Raw genomic sequence first — 27,780 nt, forward strand, 5'->3', positions numbered from 1 at the left:
AGATCTCTTGGTACAACCTCTCCTCCTCCACCCCCGCTTCCCTTGCCCCAGACATCTTGTCCCTTTATACCCACGAGTGCCTCGGTCATGCCCTCTCCAACTTTTCCAGGCACATGTGGGATCGACCAGGGGATACCGATGGGACTGGTTGATAATTCGAGATTTCCAAAGAATCATGTTCTTGGCGTCAGGGTCTATCTCAACTTTGACAATCAAAACGGGCGGGGAAGAGCAGTCTGTCAGCAGCTTCAGCAGTTGAGAAAACCCCGACCGGAAACACTTTCCGGGGAAGAGTCGGAAACTTTCATGCTAAACAGGTCCATTTTAGATAACGACGCGGCGACACCATCCGGTTTAAAGAGGTGGATCTTACAGCTTACTTTGACTACATATACGCTGACTCCCACCTCACAATCTGATCGTCTGACATTGTCCCTCATCTCTTTACCTTCTTAACTACTCACCTGCCGCTACTCAACATGGACAAAGTTCGCAGGATCCCAGTCGTTGGCGCTCTCTTCCGTCCTCCCAAGGAGGCCGAAGAGGCAGGTTTCGAAGATTTCCGTCCTGTATCTGGTTGGAGTGAGTACGGTTTCGCATTTCTCTCCTCTCTCCTGCTCCGTTATACCCCTGAAGCGTGGCACGATGGATGATGAGACACGGGGGGAAAGAAATTTTACTGATTTCCTAGGACCCCTCGTTTACATGGAACCCGATCCCAACCGTTCCATGTGGGTCAACGAAGATTTGGTACCCACCCCTAAAGCTATGCGTATCTGGGATTGGTTCTCCTTTGCCTCTCTGTGGTGGGGTCAGAACTTCTCCGCCGGTGGTTGGTCTACCGGTGCTTCTCTTATCAATGTCGGTGAGTTATCGATCTGCTTTTTTCCTTTCATATGATCGTCGATGGTTGAGGAGGTTTCGAGAATTCGCCACTGACATTCAGGTTTAACTCTCAACCAAACCATGGCTATCTGTGTCGCCGGTTCCTTCCTCACATCTCTCTGTGGTGTAGCCATGGCTCGTCCTGGTGCTCGTTACCACATCGGTTTCCCCACTCTCGCCCGTACCTCTTTCGGTATCAGAGGATCTAAAATCATGGTAGGTATCCGTGGTATTGTGGCTGTCATTTGGTACGCTGTACAATCGTTCTACGGTGCCAGTCTCCTCAACGTCGGTTTCCGTGCCGTTTTCGGACACGGTTGGGTCCATCTCCACAATGGTCTCCCAGCTTCTGCCCACACCACGACCCAATTCATGGTCGTCTACTTTATCTTCTGGCTTGTCCAATTGCCATTCGGTGAGTTATCCCTTCCTTTACCTACAATAGTTTCAATCGTTGACATTAAATAGTTTTCGTTCACCCTTCGACTGCCCGTCACATCTTTACTATCAAATCTTTCATCCTCCCTGTTTCCGCTTTCGCTTTCCTCGGTGGTGTCGTTCACTTGGCCGGAGGTACACTCGACTTCAAGTTGATCCAAAAGTCCCAAGCCCACGGTACTAAACTTTCTTGGGCTTTGCTCCAAGGTCTCAACGCCATCTTCGGTACCATCTCTCCCATGTTGATCAACCAACCTGACATCGGACGTTACGCCAACAGACCTTCCAGTGCTCTTCACCCTCAATTCTGGTCCATGTGGATTAACAAAATCATCGTGTTCTTCATTGGAGTCGTTACCGCCGCCGCTAGTGCCAAAATGTTCGGTACCACCGTTTGGAACGTTTGGGACTTGTGCACCAAAATCCTTGACCACCACTGGAACGCTCACTGGCGTGCGGGTATCGCGCTTTTCGCTTTGGCTCAATGTGCCGGTACGATTGCCACCAACGTCTTCGCCGTGAGTCATCTTTCTCCTAATGATCAATATCACCATATGCTAACGACTAGAACTCTATTCCCTTCGGTGTCGACATGGCTGGATGTTTCCCCAAGTACATCAACATCGTCCGAGGTCAATTTATCTGCTGTGTACTCAGTTGGGCCGTTTGCCCTTGGCTCATCTTGACCTCTGGTGCTAAATTCGTCACTTTCTTGGGTTCTTACACTTTCTTCATGGCTTCCGTCGTCGGTATTATGATCGCCGATTACTACGTTGTTCGACGCGGTAATATTCATGTGAGTTGATCATTGTTTTCTCTCACATCGAGATGTGAAGCTGATATGATAGGTTCCTTCTCTTTACGACTTTACGCCCGGATCCGTTTACATGCCTAAGCCCAACGGTTTCCAACTCAAGGGTCTTCTCACTTGGCTCGTTACTATCATCATTGGTATCCCTGGTCTTGCCGCTTCTTACGGAACCACTCTAGGTGGTACCACTGGAAGTGAGTTTGCTTCTCTTTCCTTATCTTATCCCTTCATCTAATCATCACCCTATTCCCATCATTTACTTTCGCTTTGATAACAAGAGGCATATGATATATCTCAGAGATAATTAAGATCCACGTTGACGAATAGCCGCTGCTCACATCTACAACACCGGTTTCCTTCTCTGTTTCTGCGCCGCTTTCATCGTCTACTCCGTAGTCATGCTCATCCTCCCCGAAAAGATCTTCCCTGATGAACGTAAAGACGAATCTTCTTTCACTTGGGAATGGCTCGGTAGAACCGGTGATGGTTATTACCCTGGTGAACCTGAAATCACTTTCGGTCGTGGTGTACTTCATCAAGCCACCGGTGACAACTTCCTTCACCGACACTCTCATGCCGCCGATAGCGAGAGTGATATTACTGAGAAAGATAAAGAAGGTGTTATTCATCCTCACAGTCACACTGTCGTCGGTGTACCCATCGCCCCTGCTCAAGGACCTTAGAGTATAATGGTCATTTTTCGTCTTGATTTAGAGGAAAAGTTAGAGTAGATGGTTTTTTGGATATATATATATTTCTTGTATGGGCTTGGAAGGCGGTTTAGCCTTGATAAATTACAATACTTTTTCCGGGTTGTGGAATTACCACGATTTATAGATGCCATGTTTTTTCATGCAAGTGATGATTAGTGGTGTTATCAATTTGGACTACACGACTGATACTGCTCGACTGACATTAATTCTATCTACTAATTCGTCATCGACAACCTGTTGATAACAATTCGCAGACTGGGAGGAATTGCGGCTGAAGGTAACCTGAGGTTGTAACTAGCGTAACTGACATCGATTGACGAACTGAAGTACTCGTAGTCTTTATTCATCACTGAAGGTCATCACTACCAATATATTCAACTCCCACATAAATGATACGGAATCTACACCATCCTTGACTATTTGGAATACCTTCCGAACCCTACCCTACCCAAAGACCAACACCTCCTTTCCTATTATCATCCTTGAACAAACCCGAACATCCTTTCATATCCCAAGTTTCAGTGTGTTATGCAACACGTATCACTCTCACATTCTCTTCTTCCCTTATCCCTTGTCTTTCTTTCTCATATTGGTAGGATGGGTGGAGTCAATGATGGTTGATGTTATTGATGTTTCTCTTTCATTCGTCTATTCGTGAAATGTCAGGTCGGTGTTTGGTTTGATACTTTGTCATATCATATTATCTATCAAGGGAGTTTGAAGCCTGGTGCTGATACTATCAAAATTCTTCCTTAAGATCAAAAACCCACATCGTTTAAATTGTCAGCAAGAGAAGGTCACTCGCCGGATAAATCTCAACCATTCGTTGAAAATCATCATCGATTGGCGATTGAAATACCATTTGTTATATGGACCATTGACCGAGATTTGATAAAACGATAAGACCAAGCGTATTGTGTAGAAGTATATAACATCAAACATCGAAGTTGGATTTGTTAGAGATATTTTAAGTTGATACGAGAGAAAGTACGAACATGACCGAAAAACCTCCAACTACGAAAGGCAAGAATCGAGAGAAAACCACTACCGAGACAATCGATTCTGGTACAGATCCAGGAGATAAAGAAAAGAAAACTCGGAATAGAACGGATTCATATCCCATTTCATTGAATTTATGGATATTAGAATTTGTGATTTTGATTTTATTAGGTTTAGTATGTTTTGGTTCAGCTACGACTTGGGCTATAGTTAGGGATAGTAAAGATGGGATTTATGTTGGTACATTACGTGAGTCAAATTCCTTCTTTCTCTCCCTTCACCCCCCGTTTTTCCTTCTACCTCCTCCTCCACCACTCCAAGATATCTCATCGGCGTTATAAGCGTACTCTCGTGAAGCATTGAATCTCTTTATTCTCCCTGAAGTCACTCATCATCATCATCATCCTTATTCTCACGTCCTATTTGATCAATTCGTTAGTCGTGGGGAAGATGTTCCAAGATATTCTGTGAAAAACGGAATATCATTTTCCTAGCTGTCTTATCACATGCCTGGGGCTAAATTTCAGAATCATGTACACAATCAAGTTGTACTTACCTAACCGCATCAACCTCATCATCATCATCATCAAGTCCAACCTTACCAGGTGTTGATATCCCATCTCTTTTCCTAACTCTCGGTCTCGGATGTTTAGCAGCATTTTACATGACCATGATCCTCTTTATCTTTTCTTTCGCTCGTTTTTTCCGACCACCACCTTCATCGACTGAATCTAATAAATGGGGACATAAATTCGCTAGATACGCATACGCAGTGACGAGGTTGTATCTTGGTGTAGAAGCGATTTTGGTATTTGCTTTAGCTTGTAAAGCTTCTTATGTAGCTAATCAAGCTAAAGGAGCTGGGAGTGTTGGTTGGGCTGTTGTTGGATCTGGTTTAGCTGGTAAGTTATTCAGCTTTCTTCAATTTCACAACCTTTTCCATCTTGCTTTCGATATCTGACTGCTTCTTCGGATTTTTCGTACGGCTAATTCATCTTCTCTTTGCTTGACATTTATCTCTATCCTTTCCATCAGATTTCGAGTTATACGAGCTTTATCAACATGAAATAAACCCTATTGTGATCATGTCACTATCAGTATGATGGTCGAGAGGAACATACGTGAACATGGGTGGGAGAGACTTGCTTTAGCTGATGTCCAGCCTTATGGGTATCTTCCATCCTTCTATTCTTCTGTTGGGTCTTAGATTACACTGCCCCAAATTCCAAAACTCATAAATTCTTCATCAACCACGATCTCTTACCATACTTCAAATCATGCTTTGGAGGATGTTGCGGTACGGGTTGTTGCGGGATGAGTTGTTGTGGTTCTTCTGACAATCCTGTCAATGCGGCAGAACGAGGTCAAGGAGGTGGATCCGGAGGTAAAGATTCGAATAAAGGGGGAGGTACGAGAGCGGATGCGAGTGAAGATACGATGGCTCATGAAAGACGTAGACGAAGAAAGAGATAGAAAAAAAAAGTTGTTTATGCATTAGGGAATTTGGTCTTGTTTCTTTGTTTCTTAATCTCTTTCGTCGATCGTCTAGGTAAGAACCGACCTGTACTGTACTGTACTGTACTGTTGTTCCGAAATTGATCTCTTGACTTAGTCTCATCTGCTTCTGGATTGTCCTATCATTCTGAATTTGTCAAAAAAGAAGACGAGTATAAGGTGAAAGAAGAACACGAATTTAGAGAGGAAAGGGTACTTATTTTGGATTTTGGACGTGTTCGACTCCGGAATTGGACCCTTTTACCCTGAAATTTTGACCCGTTGGTCACTTGTGCATCGCCCACTCCACCATACAGTACAACACTTTTCAACTTTCTCCATATCATCTAACCCTGTGATACACTGGGTTTTCCTCCAATAACATTCGTTGAAATTAGAGGACAGAAAGAGATATCATGTCTGCTAAAGATGTGAGTTTTCTCAATGTAACTACGAGAAGAGGATGATACTGACGGGGTTCAGTATTACGGTAATCAGTCAGTTCATCAATTCGTCCATCCTCCTATTGTATTATCCCTCTCTTACTTGTTCACACAAAGAAGTCATTCAACGTGTAATGAAAATGATTTCTCATCTTTTGAAGGTCTAAGGATGTCAGAGCTTTGACGGTAGTCTAGTGTCGGGCTACTTACTCAGTTACGGACCTACTCACGCCGACATATCCGGATCTCATCCTTTTTTGGTAGAAAACATCCATCTGAAAGGTCTTCGAATGTCAAGGACAGGACATAGGGATCATGTTCTAAGAGAGAGAGAGAGAGATCATGGTTAAAGATGATGGATATATGGAGGCGTCATGGGAATGAAGGATAAAATTATTGACGATAGACCTCAATACGGTCAACAACAATATGGTCAACCTCAATATGGTCAACAGCAATATGGTCAACCTTATGGTCAACAAGGTGGTTATTATCCACCACCACCACCTGTAAGCTTTCACCTTCTCTCTCTTCTCCTCTATCCTCTGCTCGTCACATGTATCCCCTGCGGTGTGTTCTTTCAGAAATTCACCCACGTTCACAAAATCAACCGCTTCGTGTTTATGACACTCTCATCACGGCCTATAATCCCTTAATCTTCAGTCACACCACGAGGTCGATATTGTACATACCACCCACGCGAGAGAACTTCCAAGAATGAAGTCTTAACTGACAAATAGCAATCATATCAACAACCAGGTCGTACGTTCTCCCTCTTTCCGCTTTCTCTCCCCTGTTTTACTCTATATCATTTCCTTTCCCCCTTTACATTTCCCTTCCTATCTCATGACTCTTTTCACACTTCTCCTTATCTTTTTCCCGATATCTTTCTCACTTCACCCTTTTCAGCTTTATTAGGGGCTTCGCTGGTTAGGGGGTTAGCTGGATAGGGGCTAGGAGGTTAGGGAGTCATTCAAACTCGAGATAAAACAGAATCAAACATCACTCGTGACAATGAAAAGCAAAAGGTAAAAAAGGAAGAACGATCGCGGCTATGAAGAAGTTTGATGAATCTCAAAGCTAACATCATCTCTTTGAACTTTCCGACCGAAACAGAATAGTGAGTCTCCTAAAAACTATATGAGAAGAACCCCATTGATAAACAGTCAACCTCAACCTATGCCTCAACCGGTTTATGTACAACAACAACCTCCTCGTAAATCTGGTGGAGGAGGTGAAGGTTGTTTAGCTTGTTGTGCTGGGGGTGAGTTTTTTTTTTCGTTTTGACTCAATCATATCATATCATATTTGTTGTCTTCTATATCATCTTTTTCTAGATCATATCTCCTCATTGTACTCAACTTTAACAAATTTTCAAAAGAATAATATTATCTCCCATCTCTTGACATATTCCAATCATACCCCCTGTTGTCATAATTCATATGATCATTCGTATTTGTTTCTGTCAAAAAACACTTGGATCAAGTTGGAAGATGTGTAAAGAACACTCGGATCAAATGAGAAGATGTGGAAATGATATCAACCCAGAAAACAATGAACTGACAATATAGCACTATGTTGTTGTTGTGCCGAAGAACTTTGCTGTGACGCGCTGTTTTAATCCCACTGCTCGCTCTGTAGTGTTGGACGCTTGATGATTTCTTGGATAGGGACGAGGATTATTGGACATGGGTGCAGGATATGATATTGACTTATTGAAGATTTCGTAGGGATGATTGATGCATCGTACCTTTTTCTTGCTTCGACCCCTCTGTCCGGAAACAATCATGATGATTACAGTATTCGTTCAAAAAGAACTCAACGGCTTCATATTTTGTGTGCAAAGGACATTCTAGGCGAAAAAAAGTCCTCATAAATGAATATCATAGGGTAGCCACGGTGAGGATGACCACGATAAAAGCTGAGATTCGAGCGGCTGAGTAGCATCACAAGCCAATCCCAAAAGTGTAATGATGAATGCATCTGCACATGACAACTTCAACCCCATCCCTGCAAAACAGATCCCTAATGCGTACTCGCCGTGCTCTCATATGACTGTGTCTGTCCGAGTGGTGGTGGTTGGGGTTGTAAAGGGACGAAGGGTTGACCAGGTAGGTTGGGTGGTTGACCGGGGAAAGGTAGTTGATGTTGGATAGCAGCTATTTGTCAGACCTCCATTTTCTTATTATCAGATTCGATCACACAGTGGTATATTACGTGGGTGAAAGTTGAAATCAGGGGCAATGAACATCGAGAGGGTGTGAAGGTAAAGAATAACACCCACTGTGAGGCGTTTGAAGAGGAGACCCGATCACAGGCATCTGAGGCAGGTTATGGGTGGGCGGAGTGGGGAAAAACATTTGACCTCCATGTGGAGGAGGTTGACCGTTCATCATCGGACCGTTTCGTTGAGGGGTATGGGGGTGATACTGCATGTGTTGTGGAGGTATGAATTGTGGATGCTGAGGCATACCATTTTGGAAGTACATTGGCACTGCGAGGTCAACACGAGTTCCAAAAGCACGCTGTGAACTTCGTGCCTGCGTGCTGGGCGGATACAATTCCAGGATGGATGCCACATATGACAACGCAGGGAGGAGTCCTGACGATTAAGAATATGAGGGACAAGACAGGCTCAGAGAGTTCGCAGAATGGACACTCAAGGGCAAAATCTCGCCAGCGGAGTGTCGAAGAGATGTGAGGCGGAAGAAAATAAAAACTCACTGCCGTTGGGTGGAGGAGGCCCGCCCATTGGCTGTTGCATAGGTGGACCCGGGTGACCAGGATGTCCTGGGAGTTGTTGGAAATGAGGTGGAGGGGAGAACATCTGACCATTGTTCATCTGCATTTGCATTCCCGGTGGCATGCCCTGTGATGTCAATCATCAACCCCTTATCTCGATCTCTCCTCTCGCCGACCAACGCATCCGTCACCAAACAGGTGATGACATGCCAACAACGGTGAAACACTCAGTCAGGAACATCAATGTGGACAAAGAAAAGCTGTAAAATCCTCACTCACCTGATTAGGTCCATACCGGTAATACGGAGGAAAGTTCGGAGGCATACCCTGCATCATCGGAGGTCCCTGTTGTCCCATGTGCGGTCCACTCGGTCCACCTTCGTCAAAAGGTCCTGAAACACCCGGACTCATGGGACCACCGGAGAACGGTGCATGAGCTCTACGTCCGGTGTAGGGCCACTGCGGCTCGACCGTGTTGGCCAGAGGTACTTGACCGTGACGCCATGGATTGAAGTCTGCTCGTGGGTCGATGTGCTGTATCCGACGAGGTGGGGTGTCACGGAAGAAAGGGTTCTGTTTGGCTAGAGGACGGTCGGATGCGGTGGGCTGTGGATAAGCACGCCTTCAACATCATCAGACGAATGGAAAATGGACTTACGGATGGTTGAACATTTTTGACCTGAGGTGAAGTGGACGATTGACCAGGTTTGAATGTCGAAGCATGGGGGTTGGGGATGAAGGCGCTCGCTCGCACGTTGAGCTTTGCGACCGCCGCACTGGTTTGAGATACGTCTGTAGGGGCAGGTGAAGTGACTTGAGGGACATCTTTTCTCGCAGACTCTGTAACGGGCACGGAAGGAGGTTTTCGGTTAACGGGGTTGAAAGGCGGAATTTCTGGTATGCGCATTATAATCTTCTTCGGAAGACCAGCTTTGACCTCCTTACTCATATCTTTGGAAGTTCGTCTTGCCTCCGCGACAGCTTTAGCGTTCGCCAAAGACTTTGCGGCTTGAGCTTCGATGGCTTTTTGCTTCTCCTCATCTTTGGCCAGTATAGGGAGAATATCTTTTGGCATCGGGAGGGGAACCTGGAAGGTGGCTTGGAAGCTTTTCAGATCTGCTAGTTGACGTTCGCGTTCAGACTTGTTGATGGATTGTTTTCTCGCTTCTGCGCGCTCCCTCTCGGTACCTACAAATTGGCGGAAACTATCCACCACACCTGGTCGAGTCTCCTGTATGGTCAGCGACCGTATGTGTCCCGAAAGCTCTGCACTGACCTTGGCCGGTAGAGCCTGTGGAACAGTTGGCAGTTGAGTCACCGCAGGGACCGTCGAACCCGGCGTGGCTTCAGGGCCAGTCGAAGCAGGTTTCGTCTCGTTGACAGTGGGAGCAGAAGGGGCAAGAGTGGCGCTAGCAACGACGGGCTTAGGTGCGGCAACGTCGCTGGTCCTTCTCGCGGGCCCAGTTGGCGCATGTCTGGCCGGAGGAGCAAGGGCCGGGGAGGGAGCCACAGGAGGAGGAGACGTCACCGCTGGAGTTGGGGCAGAAGGAGTGACAGGGGCAGGATCCGGCGTTGACGTGCCGTTGACTCCCCCATTGACTGCAGACGCCGTACCATTGGTGGGAGTGGATGACAAAGACGCCCTCGGAGCGATTTGAGGTAGACCGCCAGCACCGGATTTACGAGCCCCAGGAGGAACATAAGCGTTCGCACTCCGAGCTGGCATGATCACGGCTTCTTTGTCTTTGACAGGTCGGATGACCCCAGAATACCTGACGCGATCAGCTCGACACCGGTGACCGTGAAGGGTTATTTACTTTTCTTCATCATCCTTCGCCCAATCCTCGATCTCTTGGTTCCGCTCCTCAGCGAGATGGGGATTGATTGTGGATTGCTGAGTTGTTAGCATACATTGTCATCCTGGGCATGAACGCCGGACGACGAACTTGACTTACGTTCAAGATTTCATTCGCCAAACGCTCCGCCTCTTTCTCACGTTTCCGGAAATCAGGAGCAGCTCGGTTCAGCTTGGTGGTATAAATTTCTTCTTGGTAACTGGTCTTGGTACCGAACAACCTGGCGTTGGTCTCAAATTGATCCCAAGGCACATTGGCTTGTCCGAAAGTCTCGGCATCTCGTCCAGTTGAACCATTGGAATGACCATGACCCTGTGGACCCGAGTGTCTCGGACCGTTTGGCGGTGCAAGTGGATCGTCGGCGTACCAGGGCTGAAGTTCACGTTGTGAGTTTGAACTTGAAAAATTGGCGTTTGATATATCACTATCTGTCATGAAGCCTGATTATCAGTTTTCATTCTCCACTCCCTCTACTCGGAGATAAAGAAATGCTGACCTTTTCCTGGAACGGGTGAAGGGTTTCCAGGAATTCGGCGAAGATCATTCATGCTGCGTATGTCAGCGTGATTGTTGGGTAGTGAATGAAGTCGCTTACTGGTCTGTAATGGTTGGCATCGGGCTCTGTCCAGAGCCAGGGACGACGGGCGAGGCTCCTCTTGGCATACCTCCCAGAGAGGGAGGTCCACCTCTCCAAGACCCACGTCTGAAGGTCAGCGCAATCTGGAAGATATATGGTGAGAGTGGGTAGAAGAAGAGAACTCACCTTTCATGTGGTCCTCCTCGTGGAGCACCAGCATTCCCTCCACCTCTACCGCGCCCCCGCCCAGAGGCAGCTACCATATCTCGTCACGTTGTCGTTATGTGCGATTTAGGAAAAGTCGAAATAGTGTCGTGAGGGAGTGTGCAATGCGTTATGAGCGTGTCAGATTGTTCTGACGGTCAGTCATGAGGTCAAATAGCACTGGGGAGAGCAGAAAGCAGTGAGAACGGAATGACAATGGGGATAGTAGCTCGGGTAAGAGGGCGCAGAATATGTCACAAGGAGTGATGAGCGCGTATTTGAACAAGTAAAAGTATTTCGAATGAGGTGGGGAGGAGGGGCAAGGGGGGAGGGTATATATATCGCGTGTTCGGAAAGAAGTAAGGATCTTCTCTGTCCTCAATGAACTAGTAAAAGCTTACAAGTGATATGGGCATGAGGAAGAGTATAAGACACGAGGGAATGGTTTATGTGACTGAATCAATAAAAGAGATAACTCACGAATTCAGGATTGGACTAAAGGGTGTTAAAGGGAGGCGAGGAAGAAGGGACCGAGTGACCGAAAACGATCTCCGACAAAGAGGTTGATGTTTTTGGTTCTCGTGTAGCGTACCTGCAACGCACAACTCTCTCGGGGGAACGAGTGAACACGTAGGATGATGATATGAGAGAATCCGAGTTGTTTTGAGGAAGTCAATAGGGAAAGAAGCAAGGGCGAGTGGGTCATATAGTCGTAAGTGACTTATGAGGCATGGGCACAAGGGGGGGGAGGGGGGGAGGCAACCATTCAACCGGGGTCAAGTCAGGTCATCGGCGTTAACTATAATTCAGGTACCATTTCACTTTGTGGCACTTGTTCATACGAGTGGTTGAAATGAACATGAAAAGTAGCGAATAGAGGTATCCATCTCAAAACTACATGTTGACCCCTCTAAATATTCCCAATCCGTCTGAGAAACAAACAACAGGTCAAATATCATTAAATAAAAGATCGAAGCTTTATTTGATTCCAAACAAGTCAAGTCCCATACGATCAACCTAATCTCAATTTACTAGGTCCATTCCCTACTCTATTCCGACCGTTCTGAGAAGGTCTTAATGGTTTAGACCCAACATTCATTCCAGGTCTCATGAGCGGTTCGTTATCTTCTGAAACACGATCATGTTCTCTGACTTGCCACACTACCCTTTTTTCGATCACTTCACGTCCTTCGGCCCATCTCATATCATCACTCAGCATGGTATCTTCTTTCGCTTTACCAAAACGAGAGTCTGTCCATCGGGTGAGACGGATTATACAAGCTGTGAAGAGGAAGAATGCGGCTAGGAAGATGACGAAGAGGATAGCTGGGGTTTAGTGATATCCAAGATCATCATATTGTCTCATGACCCAACTTCTTTTGGTTGTAAATTGGTGTGAATTCACGGACCTGATACGACCATTGGAAAGTGTGACGAAGAGTGAAGTGGAATGATTGATGACTCACTACTATCCTCAAGTTGATTATGCACGAAAACATATCCCACATGATTAGACTGAGCAGTACTAGTATAAGTTTCCACGGGAAAATCAGCGTTGAAAGTAGTCAAAACTGAAATCAGTCGTTTCCTCCTCTAACAGGTCGCTGAAAATGGACATTACGCAAGGGATGATTGACCTAAATTAGTGCACGATGCACGGCTAAGCACGATAGATAGATGGTGAAGAGCAGAGAAGAGCAGAGAAGAGAGAACTCACAAATATATCCAGCACTACTAGTCGTACTCGTCTCCGTAATAACAGGCTTGACAACACTCGTAGATTTCGTACTACTGGACAAAATTGAAGACTTTGACGTACTTGATATACTCGACGTACTCAACTTAGAGCCAGACGAGGAGGAAGAGGAACTTGACAATAGTGAAGATTTAGATATCGAACCTGAACTTGAAGTCGAACTTGAAGTTGAACTTGAACTTGAGGTGGGTAAAACCACAAGTGGAGTGGAGGTAGTTTTGACAGGTTGAGTGAAAATAGGTTCTAAAGGATTTTCTTGAGCTAATGGGAGATCCGCTCTTTTCTTACGGAGTTCTACTGATGAGCGTCAATTCCTACCTAGAGCAATGAACATAGGAAATGGACGAACGAGATCATTAGGAAAAGGATGTTGGTATGATGAATGAACCGAAGGAGATAACTTCTGATACCATTGAAATGACAAGTATCTTCAAGAAGGTGGGATCATCTTGGGTCAATGGATGTCGAGAGAACTCAGCTAAAGGGCGAAAAGGAAAGAGAATAAGAGTTACTCACTTCTACCCAGCGACATCTTAACTTCCTGCTTCCCTCTGATCTAGCTCCTGGAATCTGACGGCAGCAAGAATCACCCGACCTGACGTGACGTCCAAATCTGAAGCAAAGTCGAACGTCTGACCAATGTTTCCGTTTAGAAAAAAAGGACCGATTTATCGAGTACAGCTTTCAGAGGAATGGTAAATTGCAGTCGATTCGATAGATGATTGTATATCGGATTGACACCAATGGTGTCAGTATAGCAAGAGGAGAGGAATGACACCGGTACTTGCATAAGAGGAGAACTTAAGGGAAAAGGAAGGAGAAGGAAGATCCTTTGTTGATTTCGAAACGCCTTGGAATGACATCCTTTGATGTTTGACTCAAGAGTGAAAGTCATATTGAGTCCTTTCGTCGCGTCTTGATGTCAATTCGAAGAATATGAGTGGGTCCAGGTTTGACGTGTGTTGCAAGAATGACGATCTTTCCGAATAACGTAATCGTGAGGAAGGGGTTATATGACAAGTAGAGACAGGATGAATGGTGAGATTGACCGAAATGTCCTATGCGTACCTGTATAGCCAAGGGGAATAGTACAATTGAGTACGGAGTGAGGCTGGGGTTGTACTGTCAATGCGAGATCATTTCGTTTGATGGAATAGTAAGATAAATGTTTGGTTAGTGTCTGGCAGGATAAATGTTTGGTTAGTGTCAGCTTCCTTAGGATGATTGGTCAGATGTGGAATATCAGATGTCAGATGTGAGACAGTTAGTGGAAGAAGATTCATAAGACAATTGACCAGATCAGTATACAAATAGCACGTTATACATAACAATTTATGTGATAATGATGGCAAACATATTTTTATTGAGTGGAAGCATGTCACGAGTCAAATAAAGAACCAAGATGAAACCGTTTGGAAGATCTTTGATTTGATATGGAACAGATAAATGAACAAGGATGTTTGGTGATGTTACAATATGAATCTTCAAGTCAAGATGAGAGCCGGTTGACCGTGGAGTGTCATGAGGAACGCTTGACTTATGATTAGCCTATATTCTCTCATCGATCGTTATCTATTCGACTGATAACTGGCCTGCTGCAGTGACGATCGCCATTCTCTGGAGGAAAATACGACATGGAAGAGAAGCCGAGAAGTTGAGCTGTACGAAAGGAGAAGAGAGGCAAGTATGTTGATGAGACCCGACTCGACACCACATGTCAAGGTGAGTTAGCTGTATAAGTTGGAGTGTGATCGATGAGATGGTGAATGTTGAGAAAAAGATTCTGACCCCACTCACCCTTCTTTCAGCCCCCTCCGTTCAATCTCACGGACCACAACTTGCTCCGTATCCTCCTCCGCTTCTTCATCCCCACTCATATACCCTTTTCTGAGCATCACCCCATCCATCTCTTCATCTTCTTCCTCGTCATCATCCTCATCCAAGTTATCGAACAATAAAGAAGGTCTGTTTCTACCGAACATTGGTGGACTACGTCCTAATGACGCCACGTTGATGCTTCGACTCTGGTGCAACACTGGATGAGGACGAGGTGCGAGACGGACACAGCCCCAACCATGCTTGTTTGACTGACCAGAAGGGGCACGGGTGAGAAGACGATAAGTGCCAGCTATGCCGTGAGAGTCGAGTAAGAAGGCAAGGAGGGAATGGGTCTGAGCGAGGGTCGTATCACGTAAAGCGTGAAGGGTGGAGAGGTCTTCCCATCAGTATATAAATCTAGATCTACGTCACGCATGATGTAATGTGCGTCATAGCTTTTGTACAGTACATGTTGCGTAGAGCAGTCAAGGAGATATGAAAGGAGAGTGACTGAGAGTGAGGTGTATCAATGGGTTAGACGAATGAATGAGAAGGCCATGACTGGGAAAGCCAGGTGAGAGATGAGAAGAGTGATGTGGAGATGAGAAGGTAGAGTAGGATATGAAGCAGAGGAAGAAAGAGTGAAATGATATAAGAGATGTAATTTCACTCACCTTGGAAACAACCAGGACTCCAAACGGGAACATCGACAATCAACTCTACTCTTTCTTTTTCCCAACTAGTACCCAAACTCCCAACCCTCATCTCGCCTTTCCCACTTTTCCCCGCAAACTGAATTTGCTCAACCACCAAGTGCGCAAACTTTTTCGCGTCCCCACACAGTTGAGCAGAAGCTTTGTTACACCCTCTCATACATAATGGTGAAGCATAAGGACGTATGGTAGGTGCACGAGCGTAAGATCTGGGTGATGTCCCGGTAGAATGACCCTGTTGGACGACAGGTGCAGAAATTGTATTCTGCAATACTGGTCGAGGAGAGTTAAGTCCAAAATGAGGATGATTGTGGGAATGGGGGATGGGGATGGTGTGTGTAGATGGAATAGGTCGGAGGGCGGGAGAACAAGGATGGGATCCGGTATGGGCATGAGGTAAAAGGACAGGGGAAGAAGTCATGATCATTGTGAATGAAAGTCTTGTCTTGTTTCTTAACCTGTTTATTATGTTTAGTTTGTCTTGTTGCCTTTCTCACAACAAGTTCTTGTCTTTGGAGCTTGAGAGACGTTTGTTGAGTCGTGTATCTGTGGAGTTGTGATATAATAAAGTTGGAGCTTGCTTGACGAGTGGAGTAACTAGTATGAATATGAAAGTGAGACAAGAGTGTCGATCAATATATATAGAGAGGGAGATCAACGTCGCTAGTCATCCGAGGTGTCCTTCTATTTAAACTTGCCAAGCGTGAGCAGTGAAGAGTGCTATACGACGTTCAAAAGCTCCAAGTGACGTGTGAGAGGAAAGAAGTACAAAGGACGTTGTCGTAATGCGATGAAGAAGAGGTCGTGTGACCGAAAGAACTTTTGTGTCCTCTGGTCCTCCGGATCTTGTCAACGTCGAGAGATACTTGTCGTTCCGTTGTGTCGTATTCCTCAAGCCCGTTGAGGTCGCTTAGGCAGTTGATCCAAGAGCGATGTTCCTCAGGTATCTCAAGTGGTAAGTGAGATGGTGACGTGGTAAGTGGGAAGAAAAGATTGGAGACAATGGGAAGAATTTCCGAGTGACGCAATAGTGAAAGCCGTCTAGTCGTCAAGCGTGGTCGTCGTTCTGTTCTTGATCCGCAACCTTGAAGAAGAGCTGAGGATAAGTGAGATACTTTCAAAGTATTTAAGAATTATCAACTTTAGCCGCAGCCGATGAACAAAAGACCCGAACCCGAAGAAACCGAAGGATGAATGAAGTGAGAAAAGAATTTAGGACATTGGAAGAAGAAGATAAGATGGTGGGGATTACATGAGGATCCGAAGCTTCGGGAAAACGGATGGGGTATGGGGGTATGGGGGTCATGAAAGGGGGGTTTGAAGGGGTATGAGAGTTGGAAAGAAGGGGGGGCAAGTGAGATGAATGACCGGGAAACGGACCGAGGGCCGGATGTAACGTAGAGCTTCTAAGCTTCTGGCTTCAAGCTTCTACAGTACGCTTTGACAGTTCAAGAACATTCTTGTCCAGTGATCCAGTGATCCAGTGAGTGAAGAGCGTTGAAAGATTGTTCTGAATCACGAACTCATAGAAATGGATCAATGTGTGGATGTGAGGGTTGAAAACCACGAGATACTAGGGTTGATGAGAAGGTAACTCACAATCCAATCAAACAGTCCAAATGCCAAATGAAAGAAGTCAATTCAATAATGTTTGTTATCCTCACTAACAAGATTGTACGAATAAAGATAAGTTCTTGATGAAGAAAGTGATCATACACTTCACGTACCACCAACATCGGGTAGATGCCGTGCTAAGGACCTGGAAAGAACCAAGCCGGCCGGAGAATCGGAGCCATTGTTACCATTGTAACATCAAACCCTTTCGGCGCGGCCCTGTTCTCTCCGATTCAAAATCTGTAAAGTTCGAGACCCTTTACAATCCTTAGAACGTGGGTGGGGTCTCAGGGATTATTCCCCACTTTCTCTCAAACTGCTAATACCTTAAGGGGGATCATGGGGCCATTCGGTTATAAAGTCAAAAGACGGAGCTCCGTGTTTTGAATAGTTTTGAAAGACGGAAGTTGAATGACGGAATGACGGATCGGGTGGTAACGCTTCTTACATGGGATTTTCCATTTTTCCCATAAAGGACGAGTCATTGGGAAGGATTCACAATGAAGACGGGAGAGATCGGAGTTCCCACATCGCGCCCCATGACTTACATATCCACAGATCCACAGATCCCCAGAAGAACCATGAGATCTCGGTATACGGCCGGTGGCCGGTGGATGAGCACGACATCACTACCAAGTCACGCGTTACGCCAAGGTATCTAGCTCGTGGTTCAATGGTATCATCGGGCGCCGGCAAAATCAATCTGAGATCAACCTGATCATGCGGGTATGCTGGTGGGCTGGTCATGCTCTGTTGCTGGCTCGCTGGTCTCTTATGCTCGATGGATATGGTTTCGATGGGGAATGAATGACGGGTATGAGACATAAATAATACCTTCAGAAACCACACTTTATCTAATATGCATATCCAAAACCAAGACAAGAATAATATGTATTCAAACCGTCTTACCTCCCTACTACGGGGAGACTGTTTGGGAAGAAGACGGGAGAAGGGAGAGGCAACGATTGACGAGAAGACAGGTTTTAAGTGTCTGAATGAGAAGAGGTATGTGAGCGCCCTCAGGTGAAAGAGGAAGAGGTGTGGGATGAAATCATTTCCCTCCAGTAGTCTTGAACATGATCAAACCTCCTAGAGAAATCGAATATCCAAACACTTGAAGAGGAGTGATGGATGATCCGAAAGCGAGGACGGAACCAGTGATGAGAAGCTTCTGTGTCAATGGGATAACTGCGTGAGAGAACAGAGGTACTGACGATATCTTTGAGCACACCGGCAAGAGTTAGAATGAGACCTGAGCCGACTGAAATGAGGAAAACGGCGGCCACCTATATGTTAGTATTATCTCATGTATATCACTTAAATAAATATTTGTCGTGTCCATCGCATCATATGAGCGGAAGCATTGGATGCCCGGTGTACATGTCGAGAACAGAAAGAGGGTTGGGGAAGTGAGATCAAGGTCAGAGGAACGAGGAAGAGATAACACTCACGTTAAGGGCAAAAGCGATACCGGCGTTGGAGAACAACACCAAGATACCAACTCTATGAAGAGCATAGAAAGGTTCAAGACCTTCGGTGAAAGGAATGATGAGAAGGTTGATGACTGCACAGACTGGAGCGTAGTAGTGGAGTGAAACAAGAGGGTCCATCTAGCGAATCAGCTACTGTTCGGCTATCCAAGCGCCATGACGAGGAGAAGAGATGAACACACCTTGAGACCATGAAGAAGAATCTGAATCATGACCAATCTGCTAGCTTCGAAGGCTACCGCAGCGCATTGACAGAGGAAACCGAACATCTCAAAGTGCAATTCACCATAGGCCGCTATCGCGTTAGTCTGATATGAATACCTTGTTTGAACAACTTACCCAATGAGCAACCGACGGAAATCATCTGAAGATCAGCTATATCCTACGGCGTAGACACTACACGAATGACGGTTGGTGAAGAGCCAGATTGGGAGTGGTGGGTATACGGAAGTCGAGTGGGTATAGGAGTATTATTTGATATTGCTCTTGACAGCAACGATCATGAAGAGGATCACTCGACACGTACCACTACAATCATCATGAGACGGGCATTGGGTTCTTGGATCTTGAAAGCGAAACTGATCAACAAGATAGCGACCGGGTTAAAAGCCTACTACTTCAGCCTTTGCTCCAATCCGATATACAAGATGAAGTGAGACAAACACACCTTGAGCATTTGAATAAAAGACACTGAAAGCGTGAGATAGGCGTAGTTGCTCAGCACCAATGAGCCCGAGAAGAGGGCGCCAATGGGGAGGATGGATTTCAACCATCTATCTCGCTGGGAATCAGTTCGTTCCAGGTAACCCCCTCGCACCATCTCTGGACACATATTTTTTCCTCGTTTGAGGATACGCAAAGGTCAAGATGGAGTTATTTATAAGAAACATTAGGTGACGTATTTAGGTTGGGTAGCAAAGGAAGCAACGGAGTATCACTCACGCTAATGTCGAGATCCTTGGCGCCATCTACCATGTTGGTCGTTCGCTGCAGAATACGAGTAGAGGCGGCCTATCATTATCAGTAAAGTTACCGACGGAGTGACTAGAAACTGACCGAGAAGGTCATATGCCAAGTAGTCAAGAAGACAGGAAAGGGAAAGTTGAGGTTTGAAAAGACATATTCTATTCATCAGCATAAATCCATCGAACCCTCCCGTCTTCTTCACTCCCAGAACATCGAGTAGTCTTCTCTACATGAAATCAGTCAAACGCGACTGATTGGGATTAATTAAGAAATGTGATGAGTTGTAAGCTCATGGGTGACTTGGGAAAGGAATTTCAAAACTCACTGTTGTACAGAATGACAGAAATGGAACATGCCATCCAAATGGGTATGACTATCATTCAATATCTGACCTTCCTCGCCTGATATAGGCATTACTATAATGCTCACTGATGATAGCGGGAATGACAATCTTCTTCGGTTGATTACTTGGTGGTCTAGCATCTTGGATTCTATCATGTTAGCTAATTTCGACATTCCGTATCCCGCGATCCAAACCACTTTGTACAGCTCCACCACGAAATTGATGCTATACATCCATCTCGCGAGTTCCTCTCCATCTTAACCCCAATTTTAACCTTTCCTGTCCGGTTTTTCCTCTCGCTTTTCTTTCTCATCCCCCTCCCGTAAACGTGAGAATGTCAAAGGGATTAAGGTATTTGTCATTGGAAAAAGCAACATGACACTCACTTTACTTCAATCCTCTCACCATGAGTCAAATCCATATCCACGTCAGAAGCTCGTGGCATCGACTATCATCATTAGTTTGTGTCTCTCCTAAAAGTCGTTCACCATTATCCCAAGCGTGGGAATGTAGGGAAAGAAGATGAAAACCTACTCACATTGAGAGGGATACTAGCTTCTAAATCTTTATGTTCACTCATTTCGTTTATCTAGTATCGTTCTTTCCTTACTTGAATCCAATAATCACTCGTGGAGAGAGAGGAAGGAGTTAGAAGTGAAAGGGGAGAGAAAGGTGGGAGATACTACGGCACCCTGGTGGTATCCCTGGAAGACGCGAAGAAAGGAATGAGATTTTCGGCGACGACTCTATGGCGATGGCCGATCTTTTTCACCTTTGCTCTTTTGGGTGTTTTTCCGGTCTAAGACCTCTTCACTTGATGATAGTGGGTCGAGAGTGTGAACGTTTTATACGTGTATATGTATCGACAGGAGAGAAGCAACTGAGTGAATTGTTGTTATCGCAGTCGAGGCGCAGTGAGCTCCAAACTCCACTAAGATAGTTTACTCGCACCTGGAGTTAAGTTTAACCCTGAGCCATGTGGTCAAATTTGATTCCGTCCCCTGAAGTTACTTAACCGAATAAGACTCACGGTGCAACATTTGTTCTCATCCTCGTCAAGAAACTCACCCAGCTTACCATTATCAGTAGAACACAATACTGTACGAGTCATCATCGTCATGCCTAAGATCAAAGCGTTGAATAGACTACCATTTCAAACGGCTGTATCTGCTCTGAAAAGAGGAGAAGGTTCATCACAATTACCTTCAGTTGTCAAAGGGATAAAGATGAAATTCGTAGCGAGGAATTCTCCTTCTGGTCCAAGGTGAGAGAGAATCCAACTTTTGTCTCTTCCACCAAACAAATCATCTCTCCCTCACAAGCTCCCATTTTTCTTTTCTCCACGTGATCGAGACACTTTCTGGGCTTGTCAGTGATGGGGATAAAGGGTCGTGGACCGCTTGAAAAGAGATAACTTATCGAGAGAAAGAGTGGGACAATAATATTGATCATGTTCAGAGAGTTCATCAAAACCTACGCTCCACGTATAGCCTATGCCAATCCTTCCATATCAATGTCATTTGAACGTATACCTGATCCGAGAAGTAAAAGCAAAGATCCGAAAGACAAGAATAAATCAGCCGATATAAGTTTGTGGGAGAATGGACAACCAGAGCCGGAATTGTTTGTTGAATATTGTGCGTAAATGATCTTCTCCCCTTCCTTTTTCCATTTACTCCTCTCGCTTTGTCTCAGCTGGTTTTTTTATCTCGAGCGCTTTTTGTACACCCCCCCCCCCCCCCCGCCGCAATTGTCCGTGTATCTTTTGTCCCCTTCTTCTTTCCTATGTTACGATAAAGATTTAGGTCTCAAGGGCGTCCTCTTCTTTGTCCCGTTATGCAGGCTGTATTCCATCACCTGGGACGAGGACGGTCTACTCACTCGCAGTTGATTTTCCCGCACGGACGATCAAACTAGGTAAAATGTCCGGAAACGAGATTTTCAACCGACTTCGAGAAGTCTCAGCAGGTCAAGGCGTTTCCCCGTCATTGACAGATCCGGCCGAACCTCCCTTACCCACATCTTGAATCTTGTTATGTCTATTTCGTCCTCCAATCTTCCTCTTCTACCATATCATTCCATCTTTTCGAACGATAGCACAACGAGATTCCGACATAGTAAATTATACTCACCTCGTCAAAACGGAAATCGACGTACAAGATCTCACTCAGTGATTTGAAGAAGTAGGTTGGAACGGATGAACAGTGACATTTTATACAAATACACCAGCATGCATCACGCAATTACCCAGTGAATTGCTAATACAAGAAAAGAGCAATTACGAATGAGACGGTGTTTAAGATTTAAAATATGATTGCGTGTTAAAACAAGAGTCCTTGAAATATGTCCTCCTCTTTTTCCTCTCTCCATTGACAGATCTTCCATACAATCATCAACGTTGACATCATGTCATGTCGTTCAAAGAAGAGCGATAACAGCACCGGCCAAAGCGAGACATCCACCAATGGGAGCAAAGTTCATTCCCGCACCTGATGTACCGGAAGCTGAAGCAGAAGCAGAAGCGCCTGATTTGGTGGCGGATGCTGAAGTCTTAGAAGCGGAAGCTTTGGAAGTGGTCGATGCTGAACCGGTGGCGGACGCAGAGGCGGAGGCGGTACCGGATGAAGCTGAGCTTTGGGCGGTAGCAGCTCCAGATGCTGTGAGATCTCCGGTGGCTGCTTCTCCACCACCGGTGGCGGTCAGCGAAGGGGCAGAGTAGGCATCTGTGTGTTAGCGGAGTGTCCGTGCGTTTCTTCTGGTGAGGACTTTGAAAGAGTTTTTCGAAAGCACTCGTTGGAGTAGACTGGATGGTTTTTGACGGATGTGTAGAGAGGCAGCTAGGCGCTGATCTGGAGCAGACACATGGAGAAGACATCAGGGCAGAGGGGAGAAGAGAGTGATCTCGAGAGGGGGACGTGTGGGTCGGGAGGATGAAAGGAAAAGACAATGATAGAGAAGAAAGATGGAACACACCTTCACCAGTAGGAGATGCAAGAGGGACGGTAGTGAATGAATCCGAAGCTCCAGTGTAGTTCTGAGCTGCACAAGACGATTGAAGCGCGTTGAAGTCGGCAATCTGGGTAGTACCAGTGTTGTTGTTGGCAGTGTTGCACGAAGCGCAGTTGTAGATGTTTTCGAGGTAAGCGCCGTCACCTACGTGTCAGTGCCTGCGCCTTTCACGCCACCCTCTCGGTTACGTCCTGACAAGACGAGGTATAGTCAAAAGGAGGCAAGGAGGGATAATCTGAGGGGTGGAAACAAGTGCAAGGGACGGAGGAGAAGGGTTATAGACCCATTGTGGATTACTCACATTGGCAAGCGATGTCAGTTGAAGCACAAGTATCGAAACTGCATTCGAAGAAACATTGTTGTTCGGCTTGGGGACAAGCCGATACGGTCGAAGTGAGTAAATTAGCCAATGCAGCTGCGTTGTTGGAGTTTAAACAAGTGGCGCAACCCGACGCGTCGGAAGGGAATGCTTCACAAAAACAAGCATATTGATCCGTGGTAGACGACGTGTATTGAGTCTGAGATCAGAAACGGTTCTTTCCAAATCTCATGCATTTTCTGATTGAGATGCTCCGATCCCGTCATGATGCTCGAATTTTGATGAGTGTGAAAGGGACAAAGGAAGGAGAGAAAAGTTACGTACCTCGCAAAGGTAGGCAGACTCGATCGTTTGAGAACAATCGCTTGCGCATGCCGTCGGAAACTACATGTTCACATACCACCACAGATTTGGTTGTCAGAAGTAATTGAGGGGTGGACATCATAGTGAGAGGGAGTAGGTGGATGTTGAAATCGAAGTGAGAAAGAGTAATATCAGCGTTATTATCCTTCTTACCGACCGAAAAACAAAACTCACGTATTGCCACATAGGAGCAGCTTGAGCAGATGCCATAGCAGCACTTGCTAAAGCTGAAGCAGCGAAGATCATCATCTTGGTTGACATTTTGTTCTTTTGTATTTGTCGTTGATACGTAGTAGTAGTAGGGTATGTAAGAGAATAGAGGATGAAGAAGAGATTAGAGATTGAGGGTTGAGGATTAGCGTGATACTGAGATTTGAGTGGAGTAGGTTATGTCTTAAGGAAGAAAGGAAGGGGGAAAGGGGAAGATAAGTCTGATTATGTTGAGACAGCTCTAGGGTCATTAAGATCCGAATAGACGCGAATAAGGGGGGATTTGGACAAGATAAACATCCACCCAAAATTGCACACAGGCACAGAACGCGAAGGCACCAATTTGGGGACGCGATACCACCACAGCGCGCCGCAGTCAGGATATGTCTCGGTCAGTGGCTTTTTCTTTTTCCCGGAGGTGGTGACACTCTGATCGTACCTATACCCGGGCTACGGACCGAGTAAGAGGTACAAGCGACTGTCAGATGGTCGTGAAGACGTGAACAGAGGGAAAGTGGATTCATACAGGTTTTGACTTTTGACGAGAGCCACTTCGGGCACAACCCCAGTGTAATCGGGGCACAACCTGCCACACTCAGGGTAGTCAGGCACGTACCACCGGCGTTACTAAAACGCCGACCACGCGACGGACATGAACTCGCCACTGATCGGGGTTTCAGTAACCCCGCGATCTCTGATTGCTCACTCTTCTCTTACATCGTCAATGTCATTATTAGCTATACCATGTCATTTCCGGTCATTGTCCATGCATTCTCCTATCTATCAATGTCCAGGAGGATAATATGAGCCATAGGGATGTCTAGAAGACCCCTGGGATGGATAGGGAGGCCAATATTGAGAGGGAAGAGGAGGGAGAGTAGGTGGAAGAGGGGGGGGTGGTAGGTACCTCTCCTCAGGAGGATAAATGTCGAAAAATGGGGGTACCTGTTCATTAGAGACCCCCTGTTGGATACAGCCGAAAATGCAGTATTAGAGACTCACATTCGGTGGATATTGGCCGTTTCCTGGTGTCTCCTGGACCAATCAGCTTGCAGGAAACTTTTAGAAGTAAGAGAGTAAAAAGAGAGTGAAAATAGTGAAAATTTTCGAGATCGTGAGGCCAATATAGACAGAGACAGAGCAATATAGCCAGGAATGACTGCAGGACAGTGAGGGGGAGAAGGAGGGAAGGAGAAATGTCATTATCATATGAGAAACCCACCAAATAACCTGTCCCGGCCATCACATCCTGTCTCCTCACCATCCTGTCCTCTGTCCTCACTACTACAGGCTGATTTTCCTTCTCCCTTTTATCTCTGTCCTCAATACTCTTAGCCAGGCCCAGAACCGTCTCCTGAAGACTCGCGATCTTCTTCTCAAGAGCAGAATTAGTTCCCATTACTGATCCCTCTGTCCAGGTCGTTTCTCCAGCATCATACGCCTTTACCTCGCGATCATAGGCCTCAGGATCCCTCTCTCGATGTTCATTAGCCCTTTTACACTTCTTAGGACCATGACTTCTTGAACCACACAGGGGACAGGGACGACTTTTCTTCTTGGTACCGAGGAATTTTTCCGACTGAGTGTGTAACCGGCCAGTGTGAGAGACATCATCAGCGAGCTGTGTAGAATTCGATTTTACACCCCTTTTAGGAGAAGGGGGGAGAGTAGGAGGAGGAGGTAAAAAGTAGGGATTATCAGCAGGTAGATCGTCGTCATCGATGGTGGTCAGATCGATCTGAGTGGTGGTGAGGTTCTTGAGGTTCTTCTTGGCTAACACCAACCGGTTTCTTCGAAGGTGGGGGTCACGAATTCGGTTGGTATCATTATCGATGTCCCACTCTGGCCCTAAGAGTTGATGAACCCCAGTAAATTCTCCAATGACTGTCGCAGTAACCTGTTCAATGGTGGTGGGCCAGGACATGGGGTTAAGAAGACGCCAATGTCGATGGAGAGGGGACAGAGCAATGGTACCATTGTTTTCAATGACTTCAGCAATATCCTTGGCAGAAGGGAGGCCCATTGATGTCGAATACAGGTGGTGATCATCATCATTTTCGAGGTTGCCTTTGGTTGCTTTATCATACTGCTTTTCCATGAGGAATACCGACCGTTTTGAGACACGATTTTTGACAGAGAAGAAGATAGAGTTAAGGTTCGTCTTCTGAATGAGTCTATCAAGAGACATTTGGTGTATTATCTCTTTACATTGGTCGTCGAAGAAGTCCTGAGTAATGCGTAGCAGTCCGTAAAAGTCGCTATACGAATCCTTGAGCCGTCTCTTGAATGCAGCGTGGTTACCTTCGAGTCGAGAATTTGCTGTCTGTCCAAGATGAGGGTATTTATCGATAAAAGCAGAGACAAAGTGTGTCTTGTGTTCATCCACCAATTGTCTCACATAAGCCCTCGCACCATCCAACTTCTCATGTCCCCACCGAGCCTGCATTGATGACAGAGCTTTACCTAATGACTCTTCAGACTTTGCTTTACAGATATCCACCATGAAATGATCACCAAACTCAGATAACTTCTCCACCCATTCCTCTTTATAAAGGGACTGAAAATTTTTACGACAGTTCACCTTGATGTTTTCTCGGAGGTGCCATCGACAGTAATTCAGATGAACATGAGGGAGGTGGATAGACAGAGCGTTGTGTAAAGCAATCTCGCGATCACATACGATAACTTTGATGTCATTGTTGATAGGACCCATGAGTTCGAGGTAGGTTTTGATCGCGAGGGAATACCATTCGGTCACTTCTCGACTTAAAAATGCGAATGCAGAGGTGTAGGTTTGATTGGTAGCAGTAAAACCTGAGATGTGTAGCATTGGTAGACGATAACGGTTTGTTCGATAAGTACAATCCATGAAGAGAACGGTAGGATACGAATGAGTCATGGCTCTGGCTGACGAGGTGGTAAAGACGAGTCCACAAAGTTCATTTTTACTGTTGGTGAAAGCTTTAAAAAGATCGTTGTTGTCGGTGAGACGTTTGATAGCAGCCTCAGTGGCCGATTGTCCTTGGCGAAGGGCCTTCTCATGACGAAATCGAAAATTTTGCACATCTTGCTTTGTGAGAATAACTTTTTCACCAAAATGCTGCTGGACAGCAGAGACGATACCACGAAGAGTGTGTGGACCTTTGAGAAGATCGGTGATGAACTGGAGAACTTCAGGAGATCGACTAGCCTGACGAATAAAAGAATAATGGAGAAGGGGGACAGGTTCATGGTTATGAAAATTTTCGATGATGTCGGGGATCCAGAGGGGTTCGCGGTTGGCCTCTTGAGCAACCTTCTTCGTCTCTCTTCGCCAGATGATGAGGAAGGGACAATTTGCTTGCTTGGTAGTACGAGGTTGCTTTCTAACATCTTCAAAGTTGTCAGATCGATGTGACCGACCATCCCCTCCAAGAGCACATTGGAGATCGAGTCTCCCCTTCTTTTCAATACTGCGTTTTGTGACAATGCAGACGGTGTGCTCCATGGCTACCTGTTGAGTATGAAGTCGAGCCGCCATCATGGTTGGTTGAGGTTCGAGATCGAAGGGAGGGTGGATGTGGTGAGCCATAGGAGCAAATCTTGTGTCCTCGCGAATGTCGAGATTGATCTCCGCCATGAGATTATCGAGTTCCTCATCATTATAGTCGTGGTCACGATATCGCTGGGTCTCTGGTACGAAACCAGGAGAAAGAGAGCGTCGAGGACTGAATTTTATAGAAGGGGACCTTGAAAAACGATCCAGAATTGGTGATGAGGGTGGCGACGATGGGATAAAGATCGGTGATGACATCTAACTCGTCAGAATGACCACTTCATGCAGTAAAAATGGTACTCACTCGTAGCCCAAGACCAGCAGAATACATGTCGACAAGTTAGAACCCGGGGGTTGGTGTTGTTGAAGAATTAAAAAAGTTTTTGGTCGAGATGTCGGTGGCAAATTTTCGAGGAGTTCGGTGGCGAGGATTTTAATGTTGAGTAGGCCTATTGAAGTCAGCATTTCACTTCTGATAGTAA

At 45.8% G+C, this 27,780-nt stretch overlaps 9 protein-coding genes across 9 annotated transcripts; 4 read left to right on the forward strand and 5 right to left on the reverse strand.

Moving 5' to 3' along the window:
* Positions 1–729: 729 nt before the first annotated feature.
* TREMEDRAFT_33665 (uncharacterized protein) lies at positions 730–2,817 on the forward strand (the record flags this gene model as incomplete). The annotated part of the gene is made up of 6 exons (XM_007006607.1): positions 730–865; positions 947–1,300; positions 1,354–1,841; positions 1,892–2,119; positions 2,172–2,313; positions 2,462–2,817. The coding sequence occupies 6 exons, from the start codon at positions 730–732 to the stop codon at positions 2,815–2,817; spliced, it is 1,704 nt and encodes a 567-aa protein (XP_007006669.1).
* Positions 2,818–3,842: 1,025 nt separating this feature from the next.
* TREMEDRAFT_64605 (uncharacterized protein) lies at positions 3,843–5,319 on the forward strand (the record flags this gene model as incomplete). Its single annotated transcript, XM_007006794.1, has 3 exons — positions 3,843–4,095; positions 4,374–4,748; positions 5,009–5,319. 3 exons carry the CDS (start codon positions 3,843–3,845, stop codon positions 5,317–5,319), a joined length of 939 nt encoding a protein of 312 aa, XP_007006856.1.
* A 437-nt stretch (positions 5,320–5,756) lies between these two features.
* On the forward strand, positions 5,757–7,404 carry TREMEDRAFT_64606 (uncharacterized protein; the record flags this gene model as incomplete). The annotated part of the gene is made up of 8 exons (XM_007006795.1): positions 5,757–5,771; positions 5,803–5,837; positions 5,974–6,128; positions 6,153–6,292; positions 6,524–6,545; positions 6,864–6,903; positions 6,950–7,047; positions 7,355–7,404. 8 exons carry the CDS (start codon positions 5,757–5,759, stop codon positions 7,402–7,404), a joined length of 555 nt encoding a protein of 184 aa, XP_007006857.1.
* Positions 7,405–7,808: 404 nt separating this feature from the next.
* TREMEDRAFT_64607 (uncharacterized protein) lies at positions 7,809–11,221 on the reverse strand (the record flags this gene model as incomplete). Its single annotated transcript, XM_007006796.1, has 11 exons — positions 7,809–7,942; positions 8,068–8,385; positions 8,508–8,652; positions 8,805–9,131; positions 9,184–9,756; positions 9,802–10,297; positions 10,343–10,419; positions 10,481–10,821; positions 10,878–10,930; positions 10,977–11,084; positions 11,145–11,221. The coding sequence occupies 11 exons, from the start codon at positions 11,219–11,221 to the stop codon at positions 7,809–7,811; spliced, it is 2,649 nt and encodes an 882-aa protein (XP_007006858.1).
* Positions 11,222–12,174: 953 nt separating this feature from the next.
* TREMEDRAFT_64608 (uncharacterized protein) lies at positions 12,175–13,450 on the reverse strand (the record flags this gene model as incomplete). The annotated part of the gene is made up of 4 exons (XM_007006797.1): positions 12,175–12,488; positions 12,629–12,733; positions 12,880–13,212; positions 13,435–13,450. The coding sequence occupies 4 exons, from the start codon at positions 13,448–13,450 to the stop codon at positions 12,175–12,177; spliced, it is 768 nt and encodes a 255-aa protein (XP_007006859.1).
* Positions 13,451–14,402: 952 nt separating this feature from the next.
* TREMEDRAFT_64609 (uncharacterized protein) lies at positions 14,403–15,876 on the reverse strand (the record flags this gene model as incomplete). Its single annotated transcript, XM_007006798.1, has 3 exons — positions 14,403–14,454; positions 14,716–15,133; positions 15,411–15,876. The coding sequence occupies 3 exons, from the start codon at positions 15,874–15,876 to the stop codon at positions 14,403–14,405; spliced, it is 936 nt and encodes a 311-aa protein (XP_007006860.1).
* Positions 15,877–17,902: 2,026 nt separating this feature from the next.
* On the reverse strand, positions 17,903–20,789 carry TREMEDRAFT_40498 (CAS4p). Its single transcript, XM_007006667.1, has 13 exons — positions 20,401–20,789; positions 20,249–20,310; positions 19,949–20,010; positions 19,845–19,892; positions 19,610–19,677; positions 19,496–19,564; positions 19,221–19,334; positions 19,080–19,163; positions 18,893–18,917; positions 18,736–18,848; positions 18,515–18,673; positions 18,278–18,349; positions 17,903–18,231 (listed from the first exon to the last, which is right to left on the reverse strand). Exons 1-13 carry the CDS (start codon positions 20,440–20,442, stop codon positions 18,115–18,117), a joined length of 1,035 nt encoding a protein of 344 aa, XP_007006729.1. The 5' UTR covers positions 20,443–20,789; the 3' UTR covers positions 17,903–18,114.
* Positions 20,790–20,919: 130 nt separating this feature from the next.
* TREMEDRAFT_74562 (uncharacterized protein) lies at positions 20,920–22,115 on the forward strand. The gene is made up of 3 exons (XM_007006872.1): positions 20,920–21,126; positions 21,321–21,499; positions 21,750–22,115. Exons 1-3 carry the CDS (start codon positions 20,981–20,983, stop codon positions 21,887–21,889), a joined length of 465 nt encoding a protein of 154 aa, XP_007006934.1. The 5' UTR covers positions 20,920–20,980; the 3' UTR covers positions 21,890–22,115.
* On the reverse strand, positions 22,077–23,952 carry TREMEDRAFT_74563 (uncharacterized protein). Its single transcript, XM_007006873.1, has 5 exons — positions 23,728–23,952; positions 23,515–23,574; positions 23,173–23,389; positions 22,836–23,015; positions 22,077–22,585 (listed from the first exon to the last, which is right to left on the reverse strand). The coding sequence occupies exons 1-5, from the start codon at positions 23,812–23,814 to the stop codon at positions 22,281–22,283; spliced, it is 849 nt and encodes a 282-aa protein (XP_007006935.1). The 5' UTR covers positions 23,815–23,952; the 3' UTR covers positions 22,077–22,280.
* Between the last annotated feature and the right edge of the window lie 3,828 nt (positions 23,953–27,780).

This window comes from Tremella mesenterica, assembly GCF_000271645.1.
Source record: "Tremella mesenterica DSM 1558 unplaced genomic scaffold TREMEscaffold_11, whole genome shotgun sequence".
NCBI classification, from domain to species: Eukaryota; Fungi; Basidiomycota; class Tremellomycetes; order Tremellales; family Tremellaceae; genus Tremella; species Tremella mesenterica.

Coding starts and splice junctions, on each gene's coding strand:
- TREMEDRAFT_74562 (XM_007006872.1), top strand. CDS start 20,981: ATGCCTAAGATCAAAGCGTTGAATAGACTACCATTTCAAACGGCTGTA. Junction 21,127..21,320: donor AATTCTCCTTCTGGTCCAAG/GTGAGAGAGAAT, acceptor GATCATGTTCAG/AGAGTTCATCAAAACCTACG. Junction 21,500..21,749: donor GGAATTGTTTGTTGAATATT/GTGCGTAAATGA, acceptor ACTCACTCGCAG/TTGATTTTCCCGCACGGACG.
- TREMEDRAFT_40498 (XM_007006667.1), bottom strand. CDS start 20,442: ATGAGTGAACATAAAGATTTAGAAGCTAGTATCCCTCTCAAT. Junction 20,011..20,248: donor GGTGAGAGGATTGAAGTAAA/GTGAGTGTCATG, acceptor CTAACATGATAG/AATCCAAGATGCTAGACCAC. Junction 19,335..19,495: donor CCAAGGATCTCGACATTAGC/GTGAGTGATACT, acceptor ACTGATTCCCAG/CGAGATAGATGGTTGAAATC.
- TREMEDRAFT_74563 (XM_007006873.1), bottom strand. CDS start 23,814: ATGTCAACCAAGATGATGATCTTCGCTGCTTCAGCTTTAGCAAGTGCT. Junction 23,016..23,172: donor AACTGACATCGCTTGCCAAT/GTGAGTAATCCA, acceptor ACTGACACGTAG/GTGACGGCGCTTACCTCGAA. Junction 22,586..22,835: donor TGCATCTCCTACTGGTGAAG/GTGTGTTCCATC, acceptor GCTAACACACAG/ATGCCTACTCTGCCCCTTCG.